Source organism: Canis lupus, chromosome 35 (assembly GCF_048164855.1).
Source record: "Canis lupus baileyi chromosome 35, mCanLup2.hap1, whole genome shotgun sequence".
Classification (NCBI taxonomy): domain Eukaryota; kingdom Metazoa; phylum Chordata; class Mammalia; order Carnivora; family Canidae; genus Canis; species Canis lupus.
The window spans coordinates 659,032-674,142 of NC_132872.1; the positions used below are offsets into that span (position 1 = coordinate 659,032).

General features: G+C 51.6%; 2 protein-coding genes across 13 annotated transcripts in view; both read right to left on the bottom strand.

Moving 5' to 3' along the window:
• The window catches only part of XXYLT1 (xyloside xylosyltransferase 1), a 235,794-nt gene extending 229,689 nt beyond the window's left edge, over positions 1–6,105 (bottom strand). For all 5 annotated transcript variants that reach the window (XM_072811802.1, XM_072811803.1, XM_072811801.1 and 2 more), the window contains exon 1: positions 5,590–6,105. In XM_072811802.1, coding sequence (XP_072667903.1) covers positions 5,590–6,090 — 501 coding nt within the window. In that variant the 5' untranslated portion in view covers positions 6,091–6,105. The remainder of the gene's footprint in view (positions 1–5,589) is intronic.
• Positions 6,106–10,450: 4,345 nt separating this feature from the next.
• Positions 10,451–15,111, bottom strand: part of ACAP2 (ArfGAP with coiled-coil, ankyrin repeat and PH domains 2) — a 131,173-nt gene continuing 126,512 nt past the window's right edge. For all 8 annotated transcript variants that reach the window (XR_012024360.1, XR_012024361.1, XM_072811932.1 and 5 more), the window contains one exon: positions 10,451–14,949. Coding sequence is in view for 6 of the 8 variants with exons in the window: in XM_072811932.1 (XP_072668033.1) it covers positions 14,849–14,949 (101 nt within the window). In the remaining 2 variants the exon portion in view is untranslated. The remainder of the gene's footprint in view (positions 14,950–15,111) is intronic.

The following is a 15,111-nucleotide window of genomic DNA, read 5'->3' on the forward strand; positions in this document are numbered from 1 at the left end:
CCTCTCCAAAGTCACCCACAGGGCCACCCAGGCGCCCCGGGATTAGTGTTCTGAGGACACAGCAAGAAGCTGGGGTCTCCAACCCAGAAAGGAGCCTTGGCTGGCACCCTGGTCTTGGACCTCCAGCCTTCAAAACTGGGAGAAAAAACATCTACTGTTTATAAGGCGCCTCGTCGGTCGTGTTTTGTTACAGCAGCCCCAACAGACAGAAGCCTCCTGGGCAGAATGCAGTTTGGCAAGCTAGCTCCGCTGCCCTCCAGCCGGATCTGGAAGCTCTGCGCCTTTCCCAACTCCTCCCAACACACCTGCTCAGGTACCATGAGGAGAAGCCCCCGTTTGTTAGGCAGCCGCCTGTAACGTCGTGTGTTTGGGGAAAGAGGGCAGGGGATCACATCCAGGGCCCCACTGCTCCCAGACGTCAGGGGCTGCTTTTGGGCTCCAAGCCACGTGCTCCTGCCCTGGCTGGCACCACGCAGAAGAGGTGGGGAGCTCCAGCCAGGAGGGGAAGGAGGCCAGGGCAGGGCAACAGGGCCAGCGTCCGACACCCGCTCCTACCCGCAGGACGGTCACTTCTTTGGAGCTGCCTAACAGTAATCACCCAATAAGTAAAACCAATGGCTTTAATTTAAAGCGCATTAGGTTAACAGCAGGCTTTGTGTCAGCTGACAGGGCTGGCTCCGCAGATGCAGGGGTGGGTGCACAGGTTGCCCACAGTAGCAGCCCGGCTCCCAGCAGCCCTGCTCCCGGCACCCCTCCCCTCCAGGCCACCCCCCACAGCTCCACCCGGCTGGGTCACCTGCAGGAGCTCCCGCAGCAGCAGGCGCCTCCCTGGTCCCACAGGGCCCTCCCAGCTGGCTGTGATGTGGCAGGGGGGCGGGGGTGAACCCAGGACCTGGAGGCGCCTGGGGGTGGCGAGCGCAGCCCAGGCCCCCAGAGGCCCTGAGGACCCCTGAGGACCTGCACCAGGGAGCCCGGGAGCAGCGGCCCGGCTCTGGCTCCCGCTCCGGCTCAGCGAGCACTGCGCCGACCCTGACCCCAGGGCTCCCCCAGGACAGACCCCGCAGGGACCCTGACCCCGGGGTTCCCCCAGGTCGGACCCCACGCTGACCCTGACCCCAAGGCTCCCCCAGGTCGGACCCCGCGCCGACCCTGACCCCGGGGCTCTCCCAGGACGGACCCCACTGGGCTCAGGCACAGGGCTGCTGGAAAGCTAACGGCAGCAGCCAGCAGGGCTTGGCCTCCCCTCCCTCCGCAGCCAGAAGGCCCTGTGGGGTCACACAGGGAGGCCCGGGGGGACAGGTGAGCCCGGGCCCAGCACCTGGCAGGCACCTGCAGTGCACCCAAGAGGGAGCAGAGGCTGCGTAGCAGGGTCGCCCAGAGAGGACTCTAACCGCTGCTCTGTGTGGGCTACATGAGCCACTGCCCCCTCCACCCGGGTCTGTGGGCGCACTGGGAGGACACCACACCCCTAACGTCACAATTTCCTTCCAGCTCCAAAGCGGGGTGATCCTGCAGTGTTCTGGAAGGTGAGGGAGACCGTCGCTGCCCAGGCTCTATTCAGATTCATGTAATTATTTGAGGCTGCAGGGCAGGGAAAGCTAGATTGTGAGGTGGGCTACAGCCCAGCCCTCATGGCCCCCACTCTCCCGGGTGTCCCCTCTTCCCTAAAGCATGACACTGCCTAACCCCACGACTTACTTTGGGAGCTCAAGTAAGTCACATGATCTGTCAACCTTGGGGACCCCTTCACCTGTCACAGTGATGGTCAAATGAGATGTTTGTAAAGTGCTTTCTCAAACGTTACTATTTGTGCTGAACAATGTCACTATTATTCTCCTATCAAGTCTTCACAAAGGAACATCGCTCCACTGATTTTAGAAATAACATTTACCATATACATCAGAAATTACTACACTGGGGGCACCTAGGTGACTCAGTTGAGTATCTGCCTTTGGCTCAGGGCATGATGCCGGGGTCCTGGTATCGAGTCCCGCATCGGGCTCCCTGCATGGAGCCTGTGTCTCCCTCTGCCTGTGTCTCTGCCTCTCTCTCTCTCTCTCTCTCTCATTCATGTATAAATAAATGAAATCTTAAAAAAAAAAAAAAATTCTAAACCGTATTCTTCAGAATGCAAGTGTTTCCAGAGATGCTATAACATCTTTCTGGGTAGGGAGGGGAGTCAAGGCACCAGTTTCTTGCAAAATGCATTTTGGTAAACATATAAGAAAAATATCAAATATATGTATGCAGTTGTCTTTATCGATATGTAATCATCTCACCATTAGTCATTAGGGAAATGCACATCAAAACCACAGTGAGATGCCACTTCCCACCCATGAGATCGGCTCTGATCAGAAAGATGCCGACACGTGCTGGTGGGCGTGTGGAGAATCTGGAACCCTCATACACTGCTGGTGAGAATGCAGATTGGTGCAACCACTTTGGAAAACTGCATTTCCTCAAAGGTTAAGAGACCTGAACACATACATCCACACAAGAACTCATAAACAAATGTTCACAATAGCCAACAAGTAGAAACCACCCAAATGTCCATCAAATAATGAATAAATAAATGTGGCATGGCCAGGCAATGGAGTATTCTTCAACCATTAAAAAGGATGAAGTACTATCCATGCCAAGAAAAGGAAGCCAGGGGATCCCTGGGTGGCGCAGCAGTTTGGCGCCTGCCTTTGGCCCAGGGCCTGATCCTGGAGACCCGGGATCGAATCCCACATCGGGCTCCCGGTGCATGGAGCCTGCTTCTCCCTCTGCCTATGTCTCTGCCTCTCTCTCTCTCTCTCTCTCTCTCTGTGTGTGACTATTCTTTTGAGGGTGATGAAAAATGTCCTGGAATTACTCAGGAAGTACGTGTTGGATCCTCACTCACAGAGGCGAGGCGGATTACCCACCCAGCTAGTGACTGGCCAACCGGAGTTGAGACTCAGACCTCTCACTCCCTCAGGACCAGCTCATGCCCAACCTACTGAGTTCTGCAGCAGGACAGGATGAATGGGAGTGTGACGCTCAGCGGGGTGGGTTCCTGGATGGCAGGGGCTGTGCCTGACCCATGTCGGCGTCCCTCATAGCTGTGACTCTGGGGTCCCACATACAGCAGGTGCTCGGTCACAACCAGGCTGGGCTCCTAAGGGGTGGGGCAGGGTTGGCCAGTCGTCTACCCCCAAACCTGCTCTCCTCTCCTTCCTTATTAACTGAACCCCTCTTTTTAACTGAGTCCTCTTCTCTTGATTCTTCCTCCATCGTGCTACCACAACACAGATGTGATGGCTAACGCTGTAGCAGCCAGCCTGGCCCATGAGGACAAAGGGCCACTCCCTAGGGACAGAGAAGCAGAGAGCTGCAAGGAGCCTAGGACCCTGCTGACTTCAGGAAGCCCCCATGCCACCAGGAATGCCTACCTCTGAACTTTTAGATGAGAAATAAAGCTCAATCTTGCGTGAGCCACCAAAATTTGGGGGTTCCACGGCATATTCTATCAAACCTGATACAGCAAGGAAGGCTATGGAAAAGGCAGGTCGCCACGTAAGGCTGAGAAGTGTAGGATTCCTCTTGACAAACAGAACGAGGCAACAGATGGCCCAGGAGCAGAGCAAGCAAAACCCCATGGGAACAGACAGCTTTTCCGCAGCCTAGGGAGGAAAGGCTGAGCAAGGAAACTGAAGCCACGCACAGTAGGTCTAGGATTTGGAATAACCTGAGAGGATGGTTAGCCAGGAGTCGGGAAGCTCTGAGTGGAAGCAATGGCATAAAAGCAGCATTTTAACAAGATGAACGTACAGCCTTTCCATGCCAGCAGAACCAGGGGAGCCAGGACAGAGAGTTGTTCAGCCAAATATTTGCTGAACACCCACTATGTGCGGGCACTGTGCTCCCAGGGAGGGCCGCACGGAAAGGATGGCTGAGCTGGGTCGGAGAGATCCGCAAGAAAGCCCCAGGAGCTCCTGTATCCCTCAGGGCAGTGACCTCCCACCTCTGCCTCTATAGCTCCATACAAATTCGGATCCAAGGCCCCAGGCCCCACCCGGGGGATTCTGATCCACAGGGTGGGGCAGGGCCCAGGATGCTGATTTTTTAATAAGTGTACCCGCGTGATTCTGACGCAGTATGGAGGCTATGGATGGACCGAGTATACAGGCTAGCGGCTCCTAACCCGGCACGTGGGACACAGCACGTTTGGAGGTTCACTAAATAAGCGAAGAAATAACAGACTTCCATCCTGTTAGGAGACAAACCAGTAGATTTTGAAAGAGTTTCAATAATAATCAAAACAAGATTTTTCTGGTTAAGTGATTTTTTAATATAATATTTAGTTAACCAAAATGTAATCTAAGGTCACTAATGATGTTCTATGATCTATGTCTGCAACCATTTCAGCTAAGAAGTATTTTTATTTCACTTGAAAATAGCCTTAGGAGAGACCTCTGGGTGTGAGCACAACTTCGGTGGGGCTCCCAGGGCTTCACTCTGCAGTCCTGCCTTCCTCGCCTCTCCCCCTCCTCTCCGTATCTGCCCCGCCTTGGGAGGGCGGGAGGCGGGACGGGAAGTGGGACAGGAGGGGAGGACAGGAGGCGGGAGGTGGGACGGGAGGGGAGAGGAGGACGGGAGGCGGGACGGGAGGGGAGGGCGAGAGGCGGGGCGGGAGGCGGGACGGGAGGCGGGACGGGAGGCGGAACGGGAGGGGAGGGGAGGGGAGGATGGGAGGAGAAGGGAGGGCGGGACGGGAGGTGGGATCGGAGGTGGGACGGGAGGTGGGACGGGAGGTGGGACGGGAGGTGGGACGGGAGGTGGGACGGGAGGTGGGACGGGAGGGGAGGGGAGGGGAGGATGGGAGGAGAAGGGAGGGGAGGACGGGAGGCGGGACGGGAGGCGGGGTGGGGGAGGAGGGGCGGGCCAGGCCCCACCCGGCCGGCGTCCTCGCGCCCGCCGAGCCCCGAGCCCCGAGCCCCGCAGGTCCGGGAGGAGCCCCGCCGGCTCCCTGGGCACAGAGGCGGGGTCCAGCGGCCCCGCAGGCCCCCAAGGCCTAGTCTCGGTGCGAGCCGGGAGCTCAGCGCGGGGCCCGCGGCCCGACGGAGGCCAGAGCCCGAGGTGCGGCCCCGACGAGGAGCGAGGCCGGGGCCGGCCCTGCCGGTCTCCGCGGGCGGCGGCGCCTCCTAACGGGGCCGCGATCTGGGGCGTGGGGGGAGGCGGCGCTCCGGCGGCTCGGGCCGGGGGGTGGGCACCACGCGACTCCCGCTCAGGCGACCTCGGCAAGACCCCGTGCGGCCGACCCCGCGGGGCGACCGGCTGCGACCTCACAAGTCCGAGACCGAGGAGCCAGAGCTGCAGGCGCACAGGCCGCGCCCCCGCCCCGCGCCCCCGCCCCGCGCCCCCGCCCCGCGCCGGCCGAGCGGCCCCGGTCCGGGTCGCGGCAGAGCGCGGTGACGTAGGGGCGCACCGACGCAGGGGGGCACCGCCCGCCGCCCGCCCGGCCGAGCGCGGTGACGTAGGGCCACAGGACGTAGGGGGGCGCCGCCCGCCGCCCGCCCCGCCGAGCGCGGTGACGCAGGCGCGCCGTCGCCCAGCCCCGCTCACCTTGCACTTGAAGCCGGCGGCGGGCGGCAGCAGCTCCCGCAGCAGGGCCTTGGCCACCTCGCGGCTGGCCTCCTCGCTCACGAAGTGCAGGTTGAGCACCTCGTGCGGCTCGAACTTGGCGAGACGCAGCAGCGAGCGCAGCGCCACGCGGGCCTTGGCCTGCAGCGCCGCGCTGTGCTCCGCCTTGGTGAACATCATGAGCAGGTGGTAGTCCACCGGCCCGGGCCCGCCGCCCTCCAGGCCCTTGGCCTTGGCGCCCGCGGCCGGCGCCGCCGAGCCCCGCACCACCTCCGGCGCGGGCGGCGAGGGCGCCGCGGGGGCCCCGGCGCGGGCCTCCTTCAGCCTCTTGGTGGCGCTGGAGAAGGTCTCGCGGCCCGAGCCCAGGTAGTAGAAGGCGCAGACGGCCAGCGCCGCGGCCAGCAGCAGCGCGCAGTAGTGGGAGCGCACGGCGGCCAGGCGCGCCATGGCCCGCGCGCAGGAGGGCCCGCCGCGCCGACCCATGCGCCCCGGGGCCCGCGGACCGGGCGGCGGCGGCGGCGGCGGCGGCGGCGGCGACCAGCACCCCGCAGCCGCTCAGGAGCCCGGGCGGCGGGCGGCGGCCATGGCGGGGGCGGGACCGCGCTGGCCGCAGCCAATCCGCGGGCGCTGCTGCCCGAGGGGGCGGGGCCGCGCGGCCGCCGCTGGGTCCTAGACGCGGCGGGGTTCGGGCCGCGGGGGCGGGGCCGGGGTGTGCGGCCGCCGGCCGTCCCGGATACCCGGCTCCAGGCGCCGAGCCCCGAGCGTGCAGACGCGCCGCGGCGCCGGCCCTCCGGGAGCAGGAGCCCTGAGCTGCACGCGCGAGGGGCGCAGTCGGGCTCCGACCCCCTCGCCCCCAAACGTCAGGAGGCTGCAGGTCCTCTGTCCGCCGACCCGCTGGCGCTGGGGATCCACCGAGCGAACCCCCGGCTCCTTCGCCGTCTGGGGGGCGCCGCGGGAGGGGGCGGGGTCCACCGGGGGCGGGGCCCGCGGGAGGGGGCGGGGTCTCCCCTCCCTGGGAGCGGACCTGCGTCCTGAATGGGCGTGGCCCGCGGGAGGGAGCGGGTCCTGGATAGGCGGGGCCCGGGGGGGTCCACCCAGGGGCGGGGTCTGTCGGCCTGAATGGGCGTGGCCCGCGGGAGGGGACGGGTCCTGCCGGTCCTGGATCGGCGTGGCCCGGGGTGGGGGGGCCCACCGAGGGGGCGGGGCCTGCCGTCCTGGTGGGCGTGGTCCGCGGGAGGGGGCGGGGCCTGCCGGTCCTGGATCGGGGGGCCCACCGAGGGGGCGGGGTCTGCCGTCCATGTGGGCGTGGCCCGCGGGAGGGGGCGGGGGCCTGCCGTCCTGGTGGGCGTGGTCCGCGGGAGGGGGCGGGGCCTGCCGGTCCTGGATCGGGGGGCCCACCGAGGGGGCGGGGTCTGCCGTCCTGGTGGGCGTGGTCCGCGGGAGGGGGCGGGGCCTGCCGTCCTGGTGGGCGTGGTCCGCGGGAGGGGGGCGGGGCCTGCCGGTCCTGGATCGGCGTGGCCGGGGGGGGGCCCACCGAGGGGGCGGGGTCTGCCGTCCATGTGGGCGTGGCCCGCGGGAGGGGGCGGGGCCTGCCGGTCCTGGATCGGCGTGGCCCGGGGGGGCCCACCGAGGGGGCGGGGTCTGCCGTCCATGTGGGCGTGGCCCGCGCGGGGGGCGGGGCCTGCCGGTCCTGGATAGGCGTGGCCGGGGGGGGTCCACCGAGGGGGCGGGGCCCGCGGGGGGGCGGGGCCTGCCGGTCCTGGATAGGCGTGGCCCGGGGTGGGGGCCCACCGAGGGGGCGGGGCCTGTCGTCCTGGTGGGCGTGGTCCGCGGGAGGGGGCGGGGCCTCGGCCTCCGGAGCCCCCGAGCCTCGGGCCGCGCGGGGCGGTTCTGGTTCTGGGCTGCCGGGGAGGCGCGCCGGGGACCCGCCCGCGGCCCGGAGCCCCTGCGGCGCCGACGACGCGCGAGTCCTCACCCGCGGCCCGAGGACCGAGCGGGACGCCTGCGGCTGGAGGCTCCTGCGCGTGGCTCGAACCCGCCGCTTTCGGAGGAGACGCGGTGGGCGCCGGGGCCGCCTGACCCTCCCGCGGGCCGGCCGCGCCGGGGACCCCAGGTCCGCAGAGGCCCGGCGCGCGAGGCGGCGAGCAGGGCTCCCGGGGGGCCGCAGCCGCGGTGACGCCCCCGGGCCCCTCCCCGCTCGCTCCGGTCCTGAACGTCCCCCCAGACGCGGCGTCGTGGTGCCCAGAGGAGCCGCGGAGCGCCGGGCCCGCGCCCCCGAGAGCGCCCAACAGCGGGTCTTCGGCGGTCACGGCGGGAAGCGCGGCCCCAGGCCCGGCCCCGCCCCCCGCCCCCCGCCCCCCCCGCAAGCCCTGACCCAGGCCGCTGCCTTGAGCGGCCCCCAACACCCAGCACCACCCGGGGTCCGGAGAAGGCGCTGCCCGACGGCCCGCGAGGCCGCCCGTGACCCAGGCAGCCCCGTCTCTGTCGCACGAAGGCAGGACTCCAGGAAATAGCAAGTACCTCTCCCTTTCTCTTTTTTTTTTTTGCCATAACATCTTGGATACCTGACCCATTGAATGAACCTCAAAAATATACCCGCCCCTGACCAATCAGCGTTTCTACTTCTAGGAATTCATCCTGGGGATACAATATTTACATCTACTTATATATTCACATATTTAAATGTTGATATTAAATGTATTTAGCCAGAAGGATAAAGCAGAACTAGATTTAGGACGGCAAGAGACTAGAATCAACAGTCGTCAATAAAGTGGTTAAACAAAAATAATGATGCTGTCATTACAAGGGATGTATTCACCAGCTGCAAGTGGAGACATTTCAAAATAAACGGAGGAATAACTTGCAGGTTTAGAGACTCGAGATACTGATTAGCCAACTGCAATGAATGGAACCTCTATGAATTCTAATTTGAAGAATCTGTTTTTTAATTTTTATTTATTTTTTGAAAGATTTATTTATGATAGAGAGAGAGAGGCAGAGACACAGGAGGAGGGAGAAGCAGGCTCCACGCCAGGAGCCCGACGTGGGACTCGATCCCGGGACTCCAGGATTACGCCCTGGGCCAAAGGCAGGTGCCCAACCGCTGAGCCACCCAGGGATCCCCAAGAATCTGTTTTTTAAAAGCACATTGATGGCAGCCCGGGTGGCTCAGCGGTTTAGCACCACCTTCAGCCCAGGGCGTGATCCTGGAGACCCAGGATCAAGTCCCACATCAGGCTCTCTGCGTGGAGCCTGCTTCTCCCTCTGCCTGTGTCTCTGCCCCGCTCTCTCTCTGTCTCTCGTGAATGAATAAATAAAATCTTAATAAATAAATAAAAGCACATTGGTACAATTGGGACAGTTTGAATAGACTACGGTAGTTTTACAGTTCAAGGAAATACAATGTTGTGATTGGCTTTTTTCTTTTAGACATACATACTGATTTGTTAGTGAAATGTCTGAGATTTGATTCAAAGTAAAATCTGGGTAAGAGAAAAAAATGGGTGGGTAAGAGAAAAAATGGTGTTTTATTGATAAAACAATGTTGGCCATGAGCCATTAGCTATTGAAATTATTCTATTTTGTATATGTTTGAAATTTTCCATAATGAAAACTTTTTAAGATCCTCCCCCAAAGTGATGTACAACACTTGACTTAGAAATCTGTTCCCCCACCAAAAAAAGAAATCTGTTCCCCATGTGAGTGAAAGCAGCAGATAACAGTATGATCCCATTGTAGATCAACTTAAATACACACACCCAAAGTTCTAGAAAGATATATACCAAGAAAGTAAGTTTCCCCCTCAAAACTATTCAACAGAACTTCCTGCACTGATGGATGGCCATGTTCTACAATCTGTCCTGTTCAAGATGGCAGTCACTAGGCACATGGCTGAGTGCATAAAATGCAGCGGTGGAATTCAACTCTTAATTTTGTCTGACTTTAATTAATTTCAATAGGCACATGTGGCTAGTAGAGGCCATACTGGGAGCTCTGGCAGATGACGGAATGATGATCCTCTTTTTTACTTCTTGTTAAACATTTTTCTACAATGAAAGAGCATTGTTTTGCAATAGGGAGAAGTAGGTTATTTTCATTTAAAAAGATCACTATTGGTGTGGGTTCTCTTCTTCACAGAACTATTCTGAAAATGAAGTGAAGAGGAATAAAGCAAGTCACACAGAAAAGTTTTATGCGTCTGCTTTTAATTAACTTAAAAGGAAAAAGCAGATGATTCACTTCCAGGTCTGTTCTTTCAATCCTCCATTCCTTCTATCTCAATTCATAGAAAAACATGTTTTTGTTTGTTTACTAAAAGGATTGAGTGTGAATGTGCTGCCTAGATGGGGAACTTCAAAAGATGCCAATAATAATGGAAAATAATCAGACCTAGCCCCCACTTCCAGGGGAAAAAAAAAAAAAAAGCCTTTGTCATTTTTAGCTATTTTTTTTTTTAAAGATTTTATTTACTTATTCATGATAGTCACACACACACAGAGAGAGAGAGAGAGGCAGAGCGAGAAGCAGGCTCCATGCACCGGGAGCCCGACGTGGGACTCAATCCCGGGTCTCCAGGATCGCGCCCTGGGCCAAAGGCAGGCGCCAAACCGCTGCGCCACCCAGGGATCCCTCATTTTTAGCTATTGAATGCATATAGCTATGTGCTCATAGAGAAATTCTTTAAAAGATCAAAATGGATTTCCTGATTGAAGTACCAGCAAATGCGATCAACTAGGTCAATGTGACAGAGCTGGAAAGGAACAGAAGACCTTAAACAGGACAGTTCCTAACAGATATGTCTGCAGTTGTGGTTCACAATAAAGTGCAAGTCTGAGCATAAAAAAACTATGCCAGAGGTGAGATTTTTATTGACTTATTACCATAATTTTTCAGCATACAAAGTATTTTAATCAAGTATAATATTTACAATTCTTACATAATGTACATTTTAGAATGACTATAAAGATAATGAACTTTTTGCTCCATTTACAATGACAAGCTGCAGTAAAACTACATTCATGAATTAGATACAAATCCTCTACATACTAATAAAAAGTAAATGGAGTGTTGGTTATACATTCTTTAAAATGTCTTTTCACAGGTAGCAAGAAATATTACATGTAATAAGTCTTTATGACTGGAATGATCCAGAAATACCACAAAGCACAAGTAAACACATATAGAAAAGTAGCTCATCATTTTCAAAAGTTAACCTTTAGCCTTTGTGTAAAATAAATGGTGCCAGCAATCTTTATAATGTAGCAAGCTTTCCCTGTTTAACTCTCAAGGCAAGGGGCTGTTGAGGAAAAATAAGAAAATCTAAAACCTAAGACAGAGAAAAGACCAATGCAGAGAAAAGTTTATATTTAAATCAAGCCTTATTTCACTCCCCTTATTATTTCATTTTAAGTGGATAAATGTATGTAATTGGGAAAGGAGGGCCACAAAACCATGTTTACAGACTGACGGATTCAGCTAAACTGAATCCAAGCCCCTTTTAGTTACCTTTCATTTGGAAGCATCAAGAATTTGATGAATATATGGTGAGTTAAAATTACCATGTTTTGCTTTCATTAATGTTAGTACAAAAATGTAATATTTCCTACAATTTAACGTCTTCAAATCCTAATCTATTCCTTCAAGGTAATTTTATATCCAGGTTCTCCAGAACATTTGGAGTCTTTGTTACGAAAACACAAGGAAAGCTGGCGGTCATTATCAGATTTTGCTACTTTATAATAATTTCAAAACATTTCATGATACAAGTAAAGTGCCTCTGACTAGTAGTCAGTCAGACAGGGGTTCTGCTGTCGGCTATGCCACAACCAGCAAATCAATGACTCCCCTCTGTAAAACAAGAGGAGCAGCCCAGGATCAAACAAGAGAAATGTTGGCATTCTTAGATTAACATCTCAAGTCCTACTGTCAGAATCAGGTGAGATAATGTCCAAGTACACTGTGCGCAGAACAGTACACAAAAGAATGTTGTTATAGTGTCACCATGCTTCATCCACTCATTTTGTTTGTGAGGAGCTCTGAATTCAAAAAGCGTAATAACTACTAGTCAGTGCTCTTTCCACTATATCATGAAGGTGGAAGTCATTCTGGACATCATAATTCTATAAAAATACATCATTTTTTTCCTGCTCCCATCCATGATCAAAAGTGCTATCAAACAGAAAAATTAGTATGACAATATAAGAGTGCTATGGGAATGTCTTACTATTTAAAACGAGTAGTCAATTTAATCTTAAATACAATTTGGTTTGTTGTCACCACACTTTACAAGTATAAAATTATATTTTTAAAATATTGCTTAACACATCACAAACTTAAGTAGTCCAGACTGTAAAGGTGTATATATATATATATATATATATATATATATATATATATTTTTTTTTTTTTTTTTTTTTTTTTTTCAAAATGCACTCATGAAGAACCAAGGTACATATTCCAAATTAAATTGTATGTTTTGGAAAGTAAACATCAAAGTTCATTAAAATCTACAGTGAAGACCAGTAAAAATTAGGCAAACATTATAATGTACTGAATCCCTGGAAATTTCTGAATTTCTAAGGATTATGCCAAAGATAATTTTTAAAAGCCTTAGAAATCTTAAACATAAAAGTGTTACAAGGAAACACTGCAAATAACTACTCCATTACCTTTAGCCTAGTTCTAGCATGGGACTGCATTTTATGGGCTCTTCATAGCACTGCTATTCTTATTTTGATGTTAATCTAGCTTTTAAATGAATGTGCTAGTGACAACAGGCTAATAGAACAATGATAAGGAATCAGAAACCAATAGAAACAGATCAGTTAGGGAAAGAAAACAAAGGGCAATCACATTGACTTATGAAGCCCAAAAGCAGGATTAACATTGTTTATACTATAATGTCTCATAATGCATTGCGAATAGTTCACAGCATAATAAAAACCCAGGTTTGTTACATACTGTATAAAAGCTATTAGTTGACACAGCTAGATTCACCTTGGTAAGAGCCAATCTACTTTGTAACTACTTATAACTATTAATTTACTTTAAAGCCTTGCTTATATGTTCTGCATCATTTCTGCCAAATTTCATCCAAACTGGGTCTTGGCATATTCAAGAAGTCAAGCCACAGGAATGTATTTTTGTACTGCCAGGCTCCCTGTACTGTTAACGATTTAGTTTCTCTGAGGATATTTAGAATCATGATCATCTTCAAATATATCTCTAACCACTAAATTTAAGTAGACACTAATTACTAGCATATTAATAAAACTCATGACTCAAGCCAGAGGAGGTAAGTGTGTCATAAACAATCAATCGCCTTCACAGTCAGAGACCCCAGAGGCGATCTGAAGCACCAACCACTGGATCCCAAAGCAAAACTGTTCAGGTTTCCTCAAAGGTTAGAAGCTTTAGAAGTGAAGCCCTAGGATTAACAGGAATAGGCACTACAAAGGAACAGGCACTCTTTCTTTCTGTTCATGTTTAACATATTTCCTTATCCTTGAATTTTTTGGACAACTTTAGAGTACACTCTGATAAAAAATGTTACAGACTAAACTTCTGCAAAGCCAGATGATCTGTGACTCTAAGGTGAAACAAGGAAGATTTAAGTTTCCCCTTACTGTTGCAATTAAAATACAAGTTTTGGAAATTAACATTTTCTTAGAAATAGTTCATAAATATATCTGATGCTTATCTAATATACAATGATTATTACAAAATAAGCATTATATGCGCACAATTTGGCCAAATATGGAAACTTCTCTGTGACATGAATTTACTTCAGTCTAATTCCTGTTTAGACAAATCCTGATTTGACATTCTATCAACTTATAAAACTCTAGCTACTAGAGGCATGGATGTTAGAAAATTTGTTTATCTACCCAATTAAATATAATTTTTCTACTTATTTGGTAACCCAAATTTTTAAAATTTATTTAGAAACTGAGTATCAGTAATACCACTTACATGTAACTTGTAAAAGAAGATTAAACTTAATTGCTGACAGTATTAGAAACAATAAGGCAAATTACTTATTTTGTACTCCTGACAAGATATATCAAAGATGGAATCAGACAAATTTATAGTGTTTATATGTAAATGAGTAGATCCATGTTTTGGAATTCCAAGATCAGTGTTTCATGTAACCACCCAATTTAAAGTAATGTACACTGTGTACAGATGTACACAGGATAAATGTTGAAAAAGTTAAAAAGCAACTTATCATTATGTATTTTAATATAAACTAAGAAAAAGTGGGCTTTTTTTCTTTTACTCAGTTCAACAGCAAAACTCTATCTTGAAAAGGAGAAACTTCAAATATAAAAATGCTCTACATTATTTTATAAATAAACTTTTCCTTTGAAAGTTACAATCTGATGAAAGCATAATTTTGCAACATTCAAGTAACCTCTGAACCTCCAATAAAACCTCATAGTTTTATTACATCAATAAATTTGTCAAGGTTTTAGGAAACCAACCCAGCTACAACTTCTATAAGTAAGGATTTTGGTTTTAAAAAAAAAAAATTAAGGGCTTCTTTTTGCTTCATAAAATGAAATAAATCTAAAAGACTGAGTTATGTCTATTTGTACAGCCATTACACATACGTTAAAGTACATGACAATAACCAGACATCTAAAGAGTATCGCTACATTTATGAGCAAATGAGGGAAACTTACTCTCTAGCTATGGTAATTAAATTACATATTTTGTGTATGATATCTAGGACACCAGAAAACAAAACAAAAGATTGAACCACCAAAAATCATCAGGGAAGCTAAAGAAAAAACATATTCTTCAGACAGGCAGGACTGTTGGCTCCCACTTTGAAGCAGATATGTTTGGCTGAATGATCCTGGGCGTGATGCATAGAAAAAAAAAAAAAAATCAATGCTACCACTCACTGGCAAAAACCAGAGATTTTGTCCAAACTCTTAGCATCTTATAACCTAGAGATGGCCTAAGTCTAGATTTGACTTTATCTATAAAAAATAGCCCTTTAAACAGGCTTTTTTTGTTGTTTTTTTAATAACAGAGGTCTTAAAGTAAGTTCGTCTCCCAACTACTAGAACTCTAGGTTTTAATTTATAAAAATATCAGTGAATGGGTACCTTTTTTCCAAGCCATTCAATATCTACTAAAATTAAGTAGTATTAAAGCAGTAAAAATTTGTGAGATTTCAGATGTACACTTTAGGGGATCATTCAAATTAATATTTTCCCCTTCTGAAAAAAACTCAGAATTTCTGTGAATCTTGCTGGAAACGATTCAGTTTCTCTGGATTATTGGATGCCATTTGGGAAAAATCACGAAAAATATCCTGGTAGGTTTCATCACCTGCAGGAAAGTAAAATAAAGACACTTTTATAATGCATTCCATGAAAGTATTAATAAACAACATTCATTTTTTATGGCTAGTAACTATATTATAATTAATCATATTCAAGTTTTGCTCAGATGAGCATTTTTGGAAGAAAAAGGACTAATATAAATGCTGGA